We start from the raw sequence: 18,471 nt of genomic DNA, 5'->3' as shown, positions 1-18,471 counted from the left end.
AAGAAGTCAAGAGGGCAAACGGAATTTAATACAGTCTGGTTGATAAATAAATCTTGTTTCTCTCTGAGCTCTCTTCTAAACACAGTGCACGAGGGAAGAAGAAAATAGGCTATTATGGCCAGAAAAGAGGCTGGGAGCCGGAGCCAAGGAGGGCACCGTAGGCTGCACAACCTCAGTGCCCCAAGCTTAAAGCAAAGGCTTTCCTTTGATCAGATGCTCAGGGAAGGAAAAGGGGAATTGTGTGAGCTGGAAAACTTCCCAAGAGTATCAAAATTCCATCCGAAAAGCAAAGCTGTGTTGGGAAGAGTTAACTGGAGGAAGGGCATCCCATACAGTCTCTGAAATCCCTTAGACACTTGGCAAGCCTCCCACCAAAGCCAGTGGTGGACACTCCTCCCCAGGCTTTCTCTCCTTGAGCAGCAACCGTGCTGGGTTTTGTCTCTAGCGCATCGGCTATGCCCTTTCCTCAGCAATGAGTCGCTCCTATTTGCTTGTAGTAATTTTTTATATGGCAGAGCATCTTCAAAGAAGCTGAAACTGTTCTGAGTACTGCAGTCTACGTCTGGCAAATAAGCTGAAAAAATATTTTGGCATGCCACTCCCAATTCCACTATGTTGATGAATTATTACTATTTCCATTAAAAGTGAGTTTTCAGGAATCACTGACAAAAACAAAAATTAAAATCTCTCTTTCTATAAATACCTGGAGATTTTGGTAGGGATAAGCAATTAAAATGAATAACTGTAGCTCTACAATGTCAAGATCCCCAAAAGAATAGAGCAGGAAATAAGGTCACTTTTTTATTTCATGGAGACTCAAAATATAGAAAATTGAGCTAAGAAGAAAGGTACTTGATAAATGCCAGGCATAACTATGAGTTTCTCAATGTTTCTTTACAGCTTTCATTCTTTGACACCCACATACTTGCACACCCAACCCAACTTCATTCCTTCACTCCCATCTGAAAAATTCTCACCCCTCCCATCTCTCTTACTCTTTTCAGCTAAAGGAATTTCACGTCTAATCAGATAACCTTTGAAGTACCATGGAAAAGCTACCAGAAACATACACATACAAATTATTACTATCAAACTTCGCTTTTGCGTTTCCTCTGACCCTGCTCTTTGTAAGTACTGCACTGGATTATCACCACCGAAGAGTTCTCTGACAGAATCCCCCTACAAACTTCAGATCTGTCAGTGCAACACGAATACTCATGAAACTTCAGTAAGTGACAGATTTAGCTCTTTTAATGTGAAAGTACATCTGAAATGTTTGAACACCAATGTCATTTAGTATAAATATGTTCACACTGCTCTGATACCATGTTCAAAACAATAAAACTAAGACATGGGAAGGAAAATTATATTCCTTGAATTTAAGCCAGCAAAAACTTGTCCTCTTCACTGACTTTACAAATAAACTTAATATATTACAACAATTTTCCATCATAAATAATAACAATCTTAGGACTAATACCACCTGTAACATCTAAGTGGAATACAGTTAATATAAGAGAAATAGTATCTACTAATAAAATAGAGGTAACTAATGCACCGTAATTATTAGTAACATACAGAATCCAAAAAGAAACCATGAAAACTACCAAAAATTACTCTGATTTTGCCTCTCCTCTATTTTTGAAAACTAACTGAAGAGCTCCAATGCCAATAAAGGAAAAACAAACACTGGGAGTTCCAAGAACAATGTTTTCTCTGAAACTGCTGGCCTGTGTGTGGACATCAGCATGCCACCTTTCCAGAGTTAGAATGCTGCTGCAAATGCCGCTTTAAATGCTCCGTGAAAATTTCCCGTTTGTTTAAGTTGAGAATTTGCAATAGAAAGAATAATTAGGGGGATATGTGGTTAAAAGAAGAAGTCTCACAATGCCTGTTATAAATGCGTTATATGTAAAGTTTTTCTCTGGATATCTGCCCTAACACTGTAACCTAGAAATTCATCCCTTGAGATTTGGTAAAAACTTTAAAATAAATTATCCTTGGTTCTTCTCTAACATATTCCCTGTGAAACACACACTTCAGATGAACAAAAATTCCTTCAAGATACAACTAAAAACAAGAAATTAAATATATGGCGCATCTCAAAAATACCATACTAACGGTACGACCCTAAATAAGTTACATTAGTGCTTTCTGAAGTATAATTGAGCTTTAAATATATATAATTTCAATTCTTAGTATTGAACACCTGTGTGCATGTACACATAGACATATAAACTTACTACTCTGAAACCTCAGCAATAAAATCCTTCATGGATAATGGGGATGGGAGACAAAAATCTCACATTAGTATGTGGTGGTAAAGAAACTGGTTTAAAGCCTAGGGGTTTTGCTGTTGTTGTTGCTTTGTTTTGTTTTTAACAAAGGGCAACATAACATCATCCTCACCAAACGCTCGGACCCCACAAACCGAGCCCCCTCAGCCTGTCTCCCCACAGAAAGTTAACAACGCTTGGCTGGCGGTGAGAACCTGAAACGTGCTCCACCTTAAATCAGAGCTACAGCTTCATAGTAAAACCACATACTCTACAGTGCAAGCTGGTAACATGTAACTTGGTATGTTTTGTTCTGCTTTTAAAAATGCAAATGAAAGATGCTGGACACGAGCACATACTACCCGACTCACACACATTACCAACAAAAACAGGCAGAGCTGCTGCATGGTGTCAGCAGCGGGGACAGGGGTCATCCTCAGGGACTGGGAGCAAGGCACGGGGACTAGCAGCTTCCATCTCTTAGCACGAGCTCTGGTCACACGCGCTGCCTTTGTGGAGACCTATCAAACTGTACCTCCGTTATACTTCTACAGGAAGACTTCCGACAGATTATATAAGGAATAATACGAGACCCCAGGTCCTCTCCCCAGTCCCAGCAGGAGACAGTTTATTCCCCGGAGGAAACTGAGCTCTGGCTCAAAGACACCAGGGAGAGTAGAGAAGACTGTTCTGAAAGCAGGGGGTCAAACACGGATCCACACGCTGAGCTCTGAGATTCCAGCTCCTTCACTACTGCACTCCCTGGACCCCGGCGTGCTCTGCCCAGGTGGAAGACCAAAGGACTGCCCTAAATAATACTGACCCACCCCAGGGAGAAGACCCACAGATACTGTCTTTGGAAGTTCCCCAACGAAGCCACAAGGCTCACCCTCGACAGCCCTGCCGTGAAGATGCAGGGAGCAGAGGCCTCGCCCACAGACCCCGGCACCCGACTCACTTCTCAGGGGCTCCCTTTCAAGAGGAGCAGAGAGAGGATCACTGTGCGTGCTGTCACTTCAATCGTGTCTGACTCTTCGCAGTCCCACGGACTGTAGCCTGCCAGGCTCCTCTGTCCATGGGATTCTCTAGGCAAGAACACTGGAGTTGGTTGCCATGATCGCCTCCAGGGGATCTTCCCAACTCAGGGATGGAACCCAAGACTGCTGTGTCTCCTCCATTGGCAGGCAGGTTCTTTTCCACTAGCACCACCTGGGAAGCTCTAAAGGATCAACAGTGAGGTCAAGTTCCTAACATAAAGTCAGACACCTACACAAATAGGAAAAAAGAAACCAAGACAGCAAAAGATACACCCTCAGAAAAGGGAGAAATGCACCCACTGCGGGGATGGGGGTGAGTGGGGACAGAGCGCTGCTAAAATGCACAGTAATTAAACACACAAAGAAAGGCCTCTTGGGAAATAAGGACAGCAGAGATTCAGAAGGTTAAGATAAAGTAGAGAAATCTCGTTAAAAGCAGGGCATTAAGACAGAGGAAAATTAGAGCATCAGAGGACAAACAAGGAGGTCCTGCCTAACTCATAGGGATTCAGAGGCAGGATCAGAGGGAGAAAAGAGAAAATAAAAGGGGAGAGAGTATCACAAAATACGAGAAAGTTTCCCAGAACTGAAGGGCATTTTTTTTTTTTCAGATCAAGTGTTCATCATAGTGGCTGAAATGAAGAGTGCCAAAAAAGAAAATCCTAAAACCTCTTTAGGGTTGTTTTAAAAAAAGGCGGGGGGTGGGGAGAAGGGGGGGAGAAGGTCTACAAAGACAGGGATCAGAAGAGTATAACACTTTTTAATAGCAACTGTAGAAACTAAAACACAACGGTGCACTGGCTTCAAAGTCCTGAGGAAACGTGTTTTCCTATCCAGAAACCAGTCAAATTGTCAAACATGTGAGAAAATATTTTTAGAGATACAAAGGATGTAATAAATTTGTCTCCCATGTCCCCTTTCTCAGGAAGATCCTAGAAGATTTTCCATTAAAAAAGAGGAGTAAACCAAGAAAGAATCACTAGATACAGGACAACATATCGAAAACACAAGAGAGACGAAAAGGGCATTACCAGGAAAATGGTGAAAGACACCCCCAGGACAACAGGTGGGCACTAGACCTCCTAAGCAGCACCCATGCTGGCTCCAGGAAGGAAGAAGTCTCCAGGAAAAGAGGGTTGAGAAGAGGGTTAGAGTTCTGTCACCTTGACAGCACTAGAGAAAAAGAAAAGGACACTCATCTCTATGCCACTAACCAGCCGCATTTAAGTGCCTTAGGGATGAATTACAGCTGCACGCTCAAAGTGACGTCAGCCTTCAACACCCTTAACCGAACACAGACACCTACACACCCAGAGGGTGCGAGGGGCAGCGGCCGGGGCCTGGGACTGAGGGGCTGGGAGACAGGGAGGAGAGGCAAATCGCCACTTTCCACAGCGCTGTCAACCGCAGTCCAATAACGAAAAATTCAAAAACAGCAGCAGATACGTACTTATCTGGGAAGATGGAGAAGACAGCAAGCAGGGAGCCCTGAGAATCAGAAGCAGCTGCCTAGTGGACAGGACGTGGTAGGAGCGGCTGAGTTCCAAGCACAGATTTCTCGTCTTACTGCAAGATTTCGTACAAATTCATATAAAATATTACTTCGATGGGACAAAAGTTTAAATTTTTTAAAATAAGAAACAAAACCAAGAAATGCACAAAACAGAAGGCAAGAAAACTAAGGAGGGCGACCTGCAGCGGGAAAAGGACAGCGAGATGACCGTTTCTCCAGTTTCTGCAGCAGTTCAGGTGAGAGCTGACAGCTGCCTGGAGGGTGTGTGCTGAGGGATGGGGAGCAGAGGAGGGAGGATGCACTGAAAAGCTATTTACAGATTTGGAATCAACAGACACGGGGGATCGATCAGGAGCTTCTGAAGCTTCAACAGGCAAGGCAATGCCCCCCGAGACCCCTCTACCCAGAGATTTACTTATTTAGCCCATAAATGTTGACTCTTTGGGGCTATCATATTTCCCTATGTTATTAGGAGCATTTTGATTTTCTTTTTGTTTAGGCTTTAATTTTTGGATTATTATGAAATATACAAATAGGAAAATACAGAAAACAATAATGATCATTCTAGTACGTACTATTCAGCTTTTCAAATGTTAACATTTTGAACACTTTGCCTATTTGTCTCTAATTTTTTTTTAAAGAAATAAACATTATGGATGTAGTTGAAACCCTCTTCAAACCATTCCTGAATCACATCCCCTTAACTGCCTCCCAGAAGGTAAATGTTAATCTGATTTTGGCATTTCACATCTTCCTCCACCTCGTCTCCAAGATGGAAGTGCTGGTTTGGATAAATTCTAATGCCCCTTTCTGTTCTAAGATGGCAGGACTGAATAGCATGATGCAAAATTCTTGATGGGAAATACACAAAAATACTTCAAATAAAAATTTCAAATGCCCAACACAGACTAAATGATGACATTACCCTTTAGCAAAAAAAAAAATCACAGTATTTATTACAGGAGAGTCAGTAAAAATAGTATCATCAGTGCACAGGACATATAAACACCTACGCTTGAGAAGTCCCGTGTGGTTCCCTTTCACTGTAACCGGAGCTCCAGGGAAGAATAAGGAACTGCTTGAGCACACCTTTCTGGGGTTCTTACTGCCCGGGGAGCTAGTTCACTGAGGCACCAAACTGTTTCTACTGTCACAGGACTCTTCTCTGCCCATCATTCAGAGCCAAAATACTCTTTTTAAAAATGCGTAACACCAATTTTACTTTAAAATTGCCCATGAGGAGGCAAGACAGTTATTTGTATTACACCTCGACCCTTGTGTGCATCTTTTTCATCTTCTGGGTGCTAAGATGGGAAGGGCACATAAAGCACTCTGCCACGCTCAGTGCACCATTATCCCAAGGAAAACACTTGTACGATTATTTGCGTTGTGAGCCAAACTGGTCACAGTGTTCACGGAGCACCACTTTCACTTGAAAGCACAACTGACAAACTCAGTGTTCAGACTTGGGTACTTGGCAGACGTTTTCTCTACAATGAAGTGAGAAGGTCACTTCAGGAAAAACAACTGACAGCATTCGTTGCCAAGGGTAGCCTTCAAGATTTCAACTGAAATTTAAAATGCTGGAAAACTCGTTTCCCCAGTGAGCCTGACAACTTCCCAATACTTCAAGATTTTTTCTGATGAGATCAGTGGTGATATTAACAATGGCCATTCCTCAAAACTTCATAATGAAGAATGTTAACATTTGGAATATCTGTATTATCCCAACAAACCAGTATTTTCCAAATGACCAATACTTAATGCAATGAAATGATGTATGGGCAAAGATCCATTCAAACTGCGAGAAACACCAGTGGATCCTAATGTAAAAGAATTTTAAAAGTCTACTGAAAGGGTTTTACATTCCACATTGAAATCCCCATGTAAGAAATTACCACTTAAATCTGCCTGCAACGCAGGAGACCCAGGTTCAATCCCTGGGCCAGGAAGATCACCTGGAGAAGGAAATGGAAACCCACTGCAGTATTCTTGCCTGGTGGACTACAATCCACAGGGTCACGAAGAGTCGGACACAACTTAGCGACTGAGCATATCAAAGAAGAATATTCACAATCATCTGAAAAGACAACTGAAACACTCTTCCCTTCTCTAACATATCCACACAAACTTCATATTAATACTTAATGGATTATTCTTTCTGGATGTTAAAGATCATAAACACATAATCACAATGATTAATGATCATAGCTAAATCATTAACAGGCATTTACAAACAAATGAACTATTCGTTCTTTCTTTAAAAGTTATATCCTTCGGAAGTTACTGTCTCATATATTTGCAACAAATACGTAAGCATCAGAGGCTTTATTTATTTACCACAGAATCAAGATTGATCAAAAAAAAAGAAAGAAAGAAAATGAAATTAATTTGGTAAATCCTTCCATCTGTCTCACAAAGATGTAGATTAAAGTCCCCGCCCTCTAGTTTTGAGAGGGCAGACCCTTTTCATTTACCATGTGACTCTTGAAACCCATACACTAATCACCCAGATGATGTGGTATTAATGGATTTAAACTTTAGTTCTTAGATTTTGAAGGAAACATCTTTTCATGGAAAAAACTGACCTTTTTGTAAATTTTCAAAGAAGTATCTGACCAAACCCCTATAGTTCAGAAGTAACACACCAAATATCAATCCCAGATGCATTTGTAGATTGGTTAAGAAATACAAGTGGTTTAGGAGAAGTGTTCTTCTTGTACAAATATATCCAGTTAATGAATATCTAAATCATTCATTTCAAAGGCAGGGACCCTGAAAAAAATTTCAGAATGAGAACTGATAGTGTCTTCACTACCAAAGTCCTACTACCAGGCCCTTTGAAAGAGAAAGGTTACCCACTGCAGCATTTTCACTCAGAATAGTCAAGAAACTATCAGAAGCTGACACCTCCTCCCCTTCCTAATTATCCACCCACTTCTGCAAGCTCACCTTTGCAGTTCACTGAGCCCCCTTGCAGTTGGTAGACTGGGATTCTGCCTTAGAAAGTTCTGTTTTAAATTGAGATGAGTGAGGTCCTGGCTGTAGAAGAGGTTGGCAGGCAGATGCTCCAAGCTACAACAGGAGAGGTCCACCGAGCTAATGCGCTGGGATGCGACCTACAGGGGGATAAAAACCACAGTTCAGTTTTCATAGCATCCTTTACCCTGCAACTGCTTTCCACAGACAGAAACAAGGTAACCTCATTTGGGAACACAGACTCGCTATGCAATTAGCACCATTATTCAAATCTAAACCAAGAGCATTTAGACAGAACTGAGCAAAGGATTAAAGCATTATCAAGGCAGGAAATAGTGTCCCTCCCTGGAAGGTGCTTACAGTAACCTAGTATAGGAGACAGGTGACAAAGAGCACAGATTATCTTATCAGGTTTAGTGATACCCGTAATCCCTTCAACCACAGGGGTCACGTTCCTGAACACATTCATGGAAAGGGAATTCAAAGCTAAACAATATTAAGACCTTAGAGTAAATACAGGGTTGGAAGACAGACACTAAGATCTAGACTGAACTTAAAGAAAAGCCCCTGAAAATACTGATTTAAAAACAGCACACAGAAAAGCACGCTCGGTGGCCTTGCATGTACCTTTAATAGTAACAGTAGCATACAATCAGATCCCACTGCTTGCCTACTGTAAATTTTTCCGGTGATGTCTCCCACAATGTCAGTTTTGCTTCATGTAGGTAACCTAAGCGAAATTTACTGTACGTCTAAATGTTTATCCACATATTCAAAATATCCCCAGTTAAATGACTCCTACGATAGCCAGAGTCCCAGGGCTACAGGCATGCTGGAGGCAGAAAGAGCACTGGGCACCCTGCGCTTCTCTGTCGCACATGCTGGGAACCACGGTGCCGATCTTCGCCACGGACAAGGCTTCAGGACCGCTGACACAGAGCTTCACTCCCCTTGCCTCACCAAGGATGTGGGGTTACTGTTCTAGGATCTGGGTTGATACCTCCTCATGCTCTTCATCTTCACCAAAGCTTTATGGAAAAAACTCCACTCCGTATCTGTGACCAGTTTGATGCCCTTCTCTATTAGCAAACCCCTGCTTCACTCTTTCCTGATTACAAAAGGCAGCAGAACATGGTTCTCAGGGGGTTGGCTCTGGTTCCATCACCCCAGAGCTGAGAGAGCCTGAGTGCACCACGGAGTTCTCCCAACTCCCGCTTCCTCACCCGTTTAACAGGCATGAAGACGACACCTACATCTACACAGCAGGCTCAGAGACAGCACTCAATGACTGGTGACTGCTATGACCACTTATGGTTGCCAAGCCTACTTCCAAATAAAGCTTACACTCACCGAACCCACATTCTCCTGATGCTAAGAAAAGGTATTCAGGAGTAAATCTGCATGACAAACACTGCTGATGGCACGTTTGAGGTTGGAAAGGAATTGTGAAAGCTAAGGGGACAGTGGGATGGAAAAGGGCTGTCAGGGCTCAACTCAAAAGATTTTACAAAGTCAGTCTGAGTTCACGTTTCAGCAATTTCATCTTCTCTTGAATTTTCACCCTTAAGAAAAAGAAAATCCAAAACAGGGCCAAGTCACCCATGCAAATCAAATGATGTGGAAAAAAGGCCAGAATTTAATGGGCCTGCAAGGCAGGTACAAACCTGCCACGGCCACTCAAGAGCCCCTGGTGGGCGCGCATTTACAGGAAGTAAGGCTGAAAGGGTTCCTCGGACTCACCCAGGAGCAAACCTGTGGAGGACGCCTGGTGTCTCAGGCCTTCCGCTTGCTGAGGGGCGGACGCGGAACAGAGGCCCCGCGGCCCACGGAGGGCGCCCCGGGAGGAGGGCGAGCACTGCCTGTGGTTGGTGCCGCTGCTTACTCACAGCGCTGCGTCTGACCCTCTTGTGACCCTGTGGGCTGTAGCCCACCAGGCTCCTCTGTCCATGGGATTTCCAGGCAAGAATACTGGAGTGGGTGGCCGTTTCCTTCTCCCAGGGCATCTTCCCAATTAATACATACGCTCTATGACAAAAGTTTCAATGATCGTTAAGGGCAAGGGCACAGAGCATGATCCAAGGAGCCGCAGAAGGCTCCCCAGAGGACCTGACATCCAAGCTCAAGGCTGACACTCACGTGGCAACCTCTGTTTCCGCCTGCCCCAAACCCTTTTCCACTTCTTCCTGTAACAAGCCTTCAGATGCACATGACCCTGGCGGGAGCTGCAGACTCCACTGCTCTCAGGGCGGGAGGCGTGTGCATGCAGCTCCAGCCATCCCAGCCACACTGCTGAACCCACAAACTGATCCATCGGGGACTGGCATGTGACCCATGCCAGGCTAACTCAAGGCCTTCTCCCTTCTCTGGGATACATATTCTGAACCCAAGAGAGCGAGCGAGCCTGCCACTTAGAGCTGCAGTTAAAATGACAGAACCAGATTTGTATGTATCAACCTGGATTCCTTAAAAGAGAAACTCAAGCCCAAAATAAACAAATCAAAAATGCACGCTGTAAAATTTTACATACAGTATAATGTCATGCATGAAAAAAATTTTAACACATACAGTGATTCCATATATTATGCATGAATAGTTATATGTGCAATAAAGCTACACACTATATACACTGATCATTCCCAGGTCACTCAGATAGTAAAGAATCCAGCTGCAATGCGGGAGACCTGGGTTTAGTCCCTGGGTTGGAAAGATCCCCTGGAGAAGGGAAAGGCTACCCACTCCAGTATTCTAGTCTGGAGAATCCCATGGACAGAGGAGCCTGGCGGGCTACAGTCCGTGGGGTCACAAAGACTTGGACACGACTGAGCGACTAAGCACACACACACACTGATCACATGCCAAATTAATGACGGCGACCGCCTCCAGGGAAGCAAGGAGGGAAAAGAAAACAGGAACAGAAAGACAGGAAATCTGGAATTTATCTATAATGTTTATTCACTTTATAATAAGAATAGAAAGTATGGAGGAACTACGTCTTCCCAGATGGCACTAGTGGTAAAGAATCTGTCTGCCAATGCAGGAGACATAAGAGACGAGGGTTTGATCCCCTGGAGGAGGGCATGGCAACCCACTGCAGTATTCTTCCCTGGAGAATTCCATGGAAAGAGGAGCCTGGTGGGCTACAGTCCATGGGGTCCCAAAGAGTTGGATATGACTGAAACGACTTAGCACGCATGCATGTCAGAATGTTAGACAAGCAGGAACTGTAATATTATTCTTTGTGCTCTTCCGTGTGTGTGCGCGTTTAACTGAGAATAAAGCAACGTGATCTCAATATAAAAACGTCAGTAAAAAGGTAAGGAGATCCTGCAGCTCCTTTGAGGTCATTGTAAAGATTCCGGCTTCAGCAAAATGGGCCGCCCTGCAAAGGTTCCAGCAAGAGTCTCTGTCTCGGACTGTTAAGCGCACAGAGGGGGCCTTGGCCCGGCTGGCTCACAGCGGGCTGTGTCCCACACTCAGCGCGCAGCAGGCTGTGCCCCACGCTCAGCGGGCTGTGCCCCGCGCTCAGCGGGCTGTGTCCCACAGCGGGCTGTGTCCCACGCTCAGCGCGACCCTCCCTCGGGAGCGCGTCCCCGGAGGCTGACATGACGCCACTTCACCGCCCTCCTCTCTCACCAGCCGCCGGCCTGGCCGGGCGTTCCTCCACCGGGGACTCCTCTGCAGAGGACACATTCCCCTTTCAGCTGAAGCATCAGGCTGAATAAATACTCTCTTTGGACAACTACAAGATAATGATTAAACGTCAAGTCGGATTTGATTTCTTTCCTCACTCTGGACCGCAAGCCTGTCCCTGCTGGAAACCAGGGGCAGGACGGCTCGGGACGGAAGCTCGGCGAGCAAAGGGCCTGTGGGGACCGGGGCGGGACGGGGGCGGGGATGGAGAGCAGAAACCAGGTGTGTCCTGACGGCAGTGGGCGGCCACGGCGACGACGAGGACCGAACCACGAGTGGCACCCCTGGCCTATGCCAGGCCCTGCAACAGAGGAGATTTAAGGGCTTCCCCCGGATCAGCCTGGGCAGGTAAGGGCACCATCACAGAGAGGTTTTGCACAACTCCCAAATCAAAGAACTACCAATAGGTCTAACCAAAGAGGCTGTAACCTGCCTACACAGTGCCTATTAAATCTAAGACCCTCCTCAAGATAAGAAAGAAAGGAGAAAGCCCCTCTGCACAGCTCACGGCAAGCAGCCTTTTACTGTGGTGGGTGTTCAGTTGCTCAGTCGTCTCCGACTCTCTGCGACCCCGTGGACCACAGCACGCCAGGGCTGTCCATCACCAACTCCCGGAGTTTACTCAAACTCATGTCCATCGAGTCGGTGATGCCTTCCAACCATCTCATCCTCTGTCGTCCCCTTCTCCTCCTGCCCTCAATCTTTCCCAGCATCAGGGTCTTTTCAAATGAGTCAGCTCTTCGCATCAGGTGGCCAAAGTATTGGACTTTCAGCTTCAACATCAATCCTTCCAATGAACACCCAGGACTGATCTCCTTTAGCATGGACTGGTTGGATCTCCTTGCTGTCCAAGGAACTCCCAAGACTCTTCTCCAGCACCACAGTTCAAAAGCATCAATTCTTTGGTGTCTCAACCTTCTTTATGGTCCAACTCTCATATCCATACATAACTACTGGAAAAACCACAGCTTTGACTATATGGACCTTTGTTGGCAAAGTGATGTCTCTGCTTTTTAATATGCTGTCTAGGTTGGTCATAGCTTTCCTTCCAAGGAGCAAGCATCTTTTAATTTCATCTTCACAATAACTCAGCACAGTAAGGACTGATCTCTACTTCAAAGATGAAGGTTAAAGGGTCTGCCCAAGGTTGCATGGTGAAAGCCCAGCCATGCAGAGTCTGAATGACAGCCTCAAGTTTAAGTGCTACCCAGAGGGAGACTCCTGTAACTGCCACAGTCAAATCCTAACAGAGCCCTCGGCCCAGAGCAAAGACGGTTTGATGTCATCCCTCATAGACCATGAGTGAGCCACATGTGAACAACGTCAGTTTTCAGAAGATCAGTTCAAGTCACCATGGCTTGGGAAATCACTGCTAGTTTGTACTAACAATGACAAAAAATTTTGAGGCTAATAATTTAAAGTAAATCAAATGGGATATTTTTCCCCATGAGCCTACACACGTTGGGAGATACATTAAAATGCACATGAATCCCAACCATAGCTTCCCAGTGGTAAAAGAATCCACCTGCCAATGCAGGAGATGCATGGGACATGGGTTTGATCCCTGAGTCAGGAAATCCTCTGGAGAAGGAAATGGCAACCCACTCCAGTATTCCTGCCATGGACAGAGGATTCCATGGACAGAGGAGCCTGGTGGGAACAGTCCACGGGGCTGCAAAGAGCTGGACTGAGTGCACACAGCCCAGCCACTGGCTCAAGCAGTCTTCTCTTCTAGCCTGAGGGTTCGAACACATGAACACATACGAACAGAAAGCTCACTGGGCCCTCGAATTATTTCCCCAAAGAACACTGCAGATAAACCATAAAAAAATGGTAATACGAACAACAAACTTTCCAGATTACCTACCTAGGCTTCCACACACTTCTAACATCCCACTCAGCGGGACACTTTCCTCAGTCGTCTCTTTGCCAGCTGTTAGGACCCTTCTCTCAGCGATCTCTGCTCTGAGTCTGGGCGGGCTACATTTCTCAACCAGCGCCTGTCTCCTAGTCCTAACCCATCCTCACTCTGTGCTTCGGAAATTATTACCTTCCTTTTGCAACAGGCCTGCACTCTACGTCACTCACGTTATTCTGACCATTCACTTAGTGGACAATCATCTTTCACCAGCAAGGGAAAGTACAGAATGACAACCAGATGACTTTTTTTGTCCCCACTATACTTTAGTGAAATACTATTTATCCTTATTATGCACAAAGCAGGCTCAAAATTAAACAAAATGATTCTGAAAGGCTTGGTCAAAGCAGCTGAAACAGCATAAATAATTCCACTTGTGCAAAGTAAAATATTGCTGTAAACTGGCTTTATGAGTCATTAATTGCTCTGGCCTAGCCTTCAGTGGTTTGGGAAATTATGCCCTGGCTATAGGGAGAGTCTCTGGGGAGTTTACTAAATTTTTGTAAGAAATTGTTAACCTCAATTTACTTAGTTTTAATTCTTACCCCGCTCCCCCCTTCCAAATGCTTTGGAAAGGCATAAACATGTAGGAGAATATAAATTTAGAATAGAGTTTATTCATCTTTACTAGCTAAGTACTCTCTTACTTTCAATTTCATTCTCATCAATAAAAGTTTTATAATACTTCATATCAAAGATTTCCCCATTTTAATAAACTTTAAACTGGCACTGCTCCAAAACATGCAATAGTTTCTTTTAAAAAAAATTCTACAAATATAGGAAATGCCTTGATTCCAGACCTTTTCACAATGACCTCTCATTTCTTGATCCTGCATTCATTATCATTTCATAAAATCTACTTAACAGCAGATGCAGAAAACCTTCCTATAAAATTAATTACAATACATACACTAATAATGTCCTCACAAGGTCATATCAAACTACCGATTTTGGATTTAGTAAGTCCTACCTGAAGTTCTCATATTTTATTATTTCTTTAGGTTTCCCTGGTGGTTCAGATGGTAAAGAGTCAGCCTGCAATGCAGCAAACCCAAGTTTGATTCCTGGATTGGGAATTATTTCTTTGCCTTAAATGAGTAAATGCTACGAAATAGCTAAAAATCCAAGGAATAAAATACACAGATTTACACAGTATTCTAAACCACCAGATGTAATCAAATGCACGAAGACAGAGCGGACCTGGAGAGGCCGTCACAGCCAAGCACAGAGCAGAGTGGGGACTCCAAGGGCGCGTGTGCTCAGGAGGGGCCTGCTTCTCAAGAGAGGGCTTCCTAAGACTGGAAGGGACCGCCAAAGTGTGGTTAAGGGACCAAAGAATAAAAACGATAGAAAGCTGCAGGCTGGAAAAGGAAAGAAGGGAGGGGAGAGAGAGAAAGAGAAGAGAAGCGTTATCGACAGGTGACCAACTGGACAGGTAAGCAAACACACACAACTCACTGTAAAGGGACCAGGGTGTAACAATGAAGCTGCGCTTCCCCAGGGCTCAGCGCGAAAGAACCCGCCAGCAATGCAGGAGATGCGGGTTCCGTCCCTGGGTGGGAAAGATCCTCTGGAGGAAGAAATGGCAACCACTCCAGTATTCTTGCCTGAAGAATTCCATGGACAGGGGAGCCTGGCGGGTTACAGTCCACAGCATCACAAAGAGTTAGACAGGACTGAAGCGACTAAGCACGCATAACAATAAGGAGAAACAGTACTGAGAAATTTAGACCTAGAGTTCCTGCTAGGCATCCCAACCTCTCTGCCAGGTGAGTGGAGGGGAGTGGTGCCCTGTCAGCGTGTTTACCACCTGCCTGTAGGCAACAGCCCCTGGGCAGATACTGGAGAGACACGCTTTTCGTCTTCAAAACATGGGTCCCTTGAAGGCACAAACACCTAACACATATAATTCAAAAAGGCATGTGCCACAGTGCAGAGGGGCACAGAGCAGAGAGCAGAGACCCCGAGCCCCCGGCTGTCCAGCGCTGACGGTCCCCTCTTGGGACAAGATGGACAGGTCCTCGCAGGCCCCCGAGCGGACTGGCACCGCACCCCCAGGAGCAGGCAGAGCTGCGAGACGCACCCCAGGAGCTCGTGGGATGGTGGAAACCAGACGCGCAGGCCTGGCACCTCGCCCTCTCGGAGTCACACGCAGGGTGAGAAGCTCGGAGAAGGTCCCCAAGGCCTCCAGCATTACTCATAGGGTCTCCAGCCTAAGAGTTACCTCCTTTCCACACACAGAAATCCCATTGTGTTTCTCAGTAAGAACAGAAAAATAGGACTTGGCTTGGGTGGAGATCAAATCTGAACTCAGAGTTCCTTCCTCATTTCCTTATTGGCAGAGTACGTGTAAACAAGCTCCTTAGAAGGGGACCACCAGAGAGCCCCTGCGCGTTTCCCCTGGGGGGCAGCTCCTCCACGAAGGACCGGGCAAGCTCGCCACCACAAGCAGCCCACACTCTAGCTTTCCACTGTAAGAAGCGAGGTAAACTCACATTAAACAGAAGTAGTTCTGAATAGCCTAGGAACAAGCTACTTGTTTTTCTATTTAAAATACAAATTATACAAACACCTAAATGTTTAAGTTCCAGTCTAACATACAAGGTCTGGTATGTTTAACCTAGAGAGTTCACTGGGTTTTTTTTCAATTATTCTAGTATTCCTTACTTCATAAAATAAATCAGACCAGAGAGTAGAAGAATTTAACTCTTCAGAATAGTTGCAGATAATCCAATACTCTGGGTTACAAATACTGGCATCTTCCAAGGTAAGTAAATATATCATGGAAATTAAACTCTTAAGACACCATGTATTTATTGGGGGGGGGGGCGGGCTTCCTAGGTGGCGCTAGTGGTAAAGAATCCGCCTGCCAATGCAGGAGACATGAGATGCAGGTTCGATCCCTGGGTCAGGAAGATCCCCTGGAGGAGGGCATGGCAACCCACTCCAGTATTCTAGCCAGGAGAATCCCATGGACAGAGGAGCCTGGTGGGTTACAGTCACAAAGAGTCAGACACAACCGAAGTGACTTGGTTCACATGGACACACACACCATGTATTTTTATGCAGGTCTAACACTCAGATTAAAACGACTGAACTTCAAAATATAATATGACCAGATGCAGAGATCTGGTTAACTATGTATGATTAAGTTCCTGATGCAGCCATACTTGACCAGTTTTGGAGGAGGCAGACAACAGCAGTGCCCTCAACACTGAAACCAACTTAACCTGCCTTGGGTGACTCAGAAGGCACCTTGGACTTCCTCAGTCCCTCCTGGTCATTCTTTAGGGAGGTCAGTGATCCATGCAGTGGCGATGCTCAGATGCCCTCAGCAGCACTACAGACTGCCTATAGACCAGCTTCTGCTCTACTACTGAGCGGCCGAGAGGCCACCAACCACTGTGCACGTGAAGCCCTGAGACTCCCCTTTGATGTTTTCAGTAAATAAACCTCAGTTGCTATCTGAAGTCTGGTTTGTTTCGTCCCTTCAGGCCGCTGTGAAACACTGGAAGTAAAATAGAAGGCCAACAGCAAGGCAGCAGAACTCCCTGCACAAAGCAATGCTGGGCACCTCACACCCCGCTCCCTCACGTGTAAGATGGAGATGATGACATCTCCTCAAGGGTGCCTTCCTTCAGCTCTGAAACCCGGCCCTGTCCAGAGTTAGGAGCACCTACCTCACAGGGATACTGTAGAGCATCTAGAACAGACCTTGGCACACAGAAAAAAGTTTCCAAAATGTTAGTTATCACTACTTGTTGTCACTACTACATCAATTCACTTGGCTAAATGATTTTATTATTAACAAAATATACCTATTAACAATTTGGGGTTGGGGAAAAACAAAGAGTCTTTTGATTTTGCTGCTGACCTCATGAATGAATAACTAACTCATTCATTATGAAATAACATCTAAAGAATGGTAAACAGTGGTCACATCCTCTGTGCTCATCGGATGGATGGCAAGCCTATCAAGAAACTGCAGACTACCCAAAGGAAAACCAAGAGAAGGAATCTGGGAAGCAAGTGATGAGGGAATTGCTGCAGTTATCAGAGATGTTTCTCCTAGAAGTAGATTGCCAAGGAGTGGGGGAGGGCGTAGAAACTTAAATAGTTAAGAGGTCATCAAACAGGAGAGGGAGTGCAGTGATTACCTTGGGTTAAGCCAGAGCAGTGAGCCAAGGGTACAGGGATCAAGACCTCAGCTCACTTCTAAGGAAGAACTGTCTTGTGAGACACTGTAGGTGTCTGAAAGGTGGTAGCCCTTTTTTATTTAGGAGGGAAGTCAGTCTGGAAGTCCATGACGTCCTGCTCAAATCTTAAACGCTAAGTCACTCAACCAAGAGACACTGGATGATGACTAGAACTTAAGGTTAAAGAACACTTTAAAAAAATAAAATGGCAAGAGACTGTCTTATTTCTCAGTCTGTCTCCTGGCCTCACTGCAAGGCACGCAGGATCTTATTTCCTGATGGGGACCCGGGCCCTGCAGTGGGAGTGAGTGGTCTTAACCACTGGGCTGCCAGGGAAGGCCCAAGACCACTCTGAAAGAAAGCGCCAAATAACTGTTAAGGCAATTATTCCAGAAAACTACAAGAAACATTATGTTTTTGGCAACTACTTCCCAATCTTAAAATCATATACTATTACTTTAAAACATGGCTGTAAGTTCCTTTCTTGAAACCTAGAATGTATTTTATTAAAGATTAATAGCAACATACAGATAAAACACACATGAGGAATGCATTTCTTCCATCTGCTTAAGTCTGGATGCTAGAAGTAGAGCCTGGAAGCATGCCTGGCACAGAGAAAGGGTGGGGTAAGTACCCTCTCATTCCCCCTCACTGCCCTCACCCTCCAGCCCCGAAACTGAAGTGTGGAGAGACCAGGGGAGGCAGGGCAGGGAGCCGGGGGGAGAGAGATGAGACGCGGGGTGAGCCTCCCACGGAAGCACACGAGGAGCACTGCTTCCCCAAGACGGGGTTCCCTCAGGATACGGTAAGGAAACAAGCTAGCTTTTTCATGAGCACGAAAGTGGACCGAAAAACTGAAGAA

At 45.2% G+C, this 18,471-nt stretch overlaps 1 protein-coding gene across 1 annotated transcript in view; it reads right to left on the bottom strand.

Moving 5' to 3' along the window:
* Nucleotides 1-18,471, bottom strand: part of PHLPP1 (PH domain and leucine rich repeat protein phosphatase 1) — a 216,987-nt gene that overhangs the window by 77,245 nt on the left and 121,271 nt on the right. The window contains exon 4 of the mRNA XM_061130925.1: nucleotides 7,779-7,945. Coding sequence (XP_060986908.1) covers nucleotides 7,779-7,945 — 167 coding nt within the window. The remainder of the gene's footprint in view (nucleotides 1-7,778; nucleotides 7,946-18,471) is intronic.

This window comes from Dama dama, chromosome 27, assembly GCF_033118175.1.
Source record: "Dama dama isolate Ldn47 chromosome 27, ASM3311817v1, whole genome shotgun sequence".
Lineage (NCBI taxonomy): Eukaryota > Metazoa > Chordata > Mammalia > Artiodactyla > Cervidae > Dama > Dama dama.
This window is presented reverse-complemented; position numbering and strand designations above follow the sequence as displayed.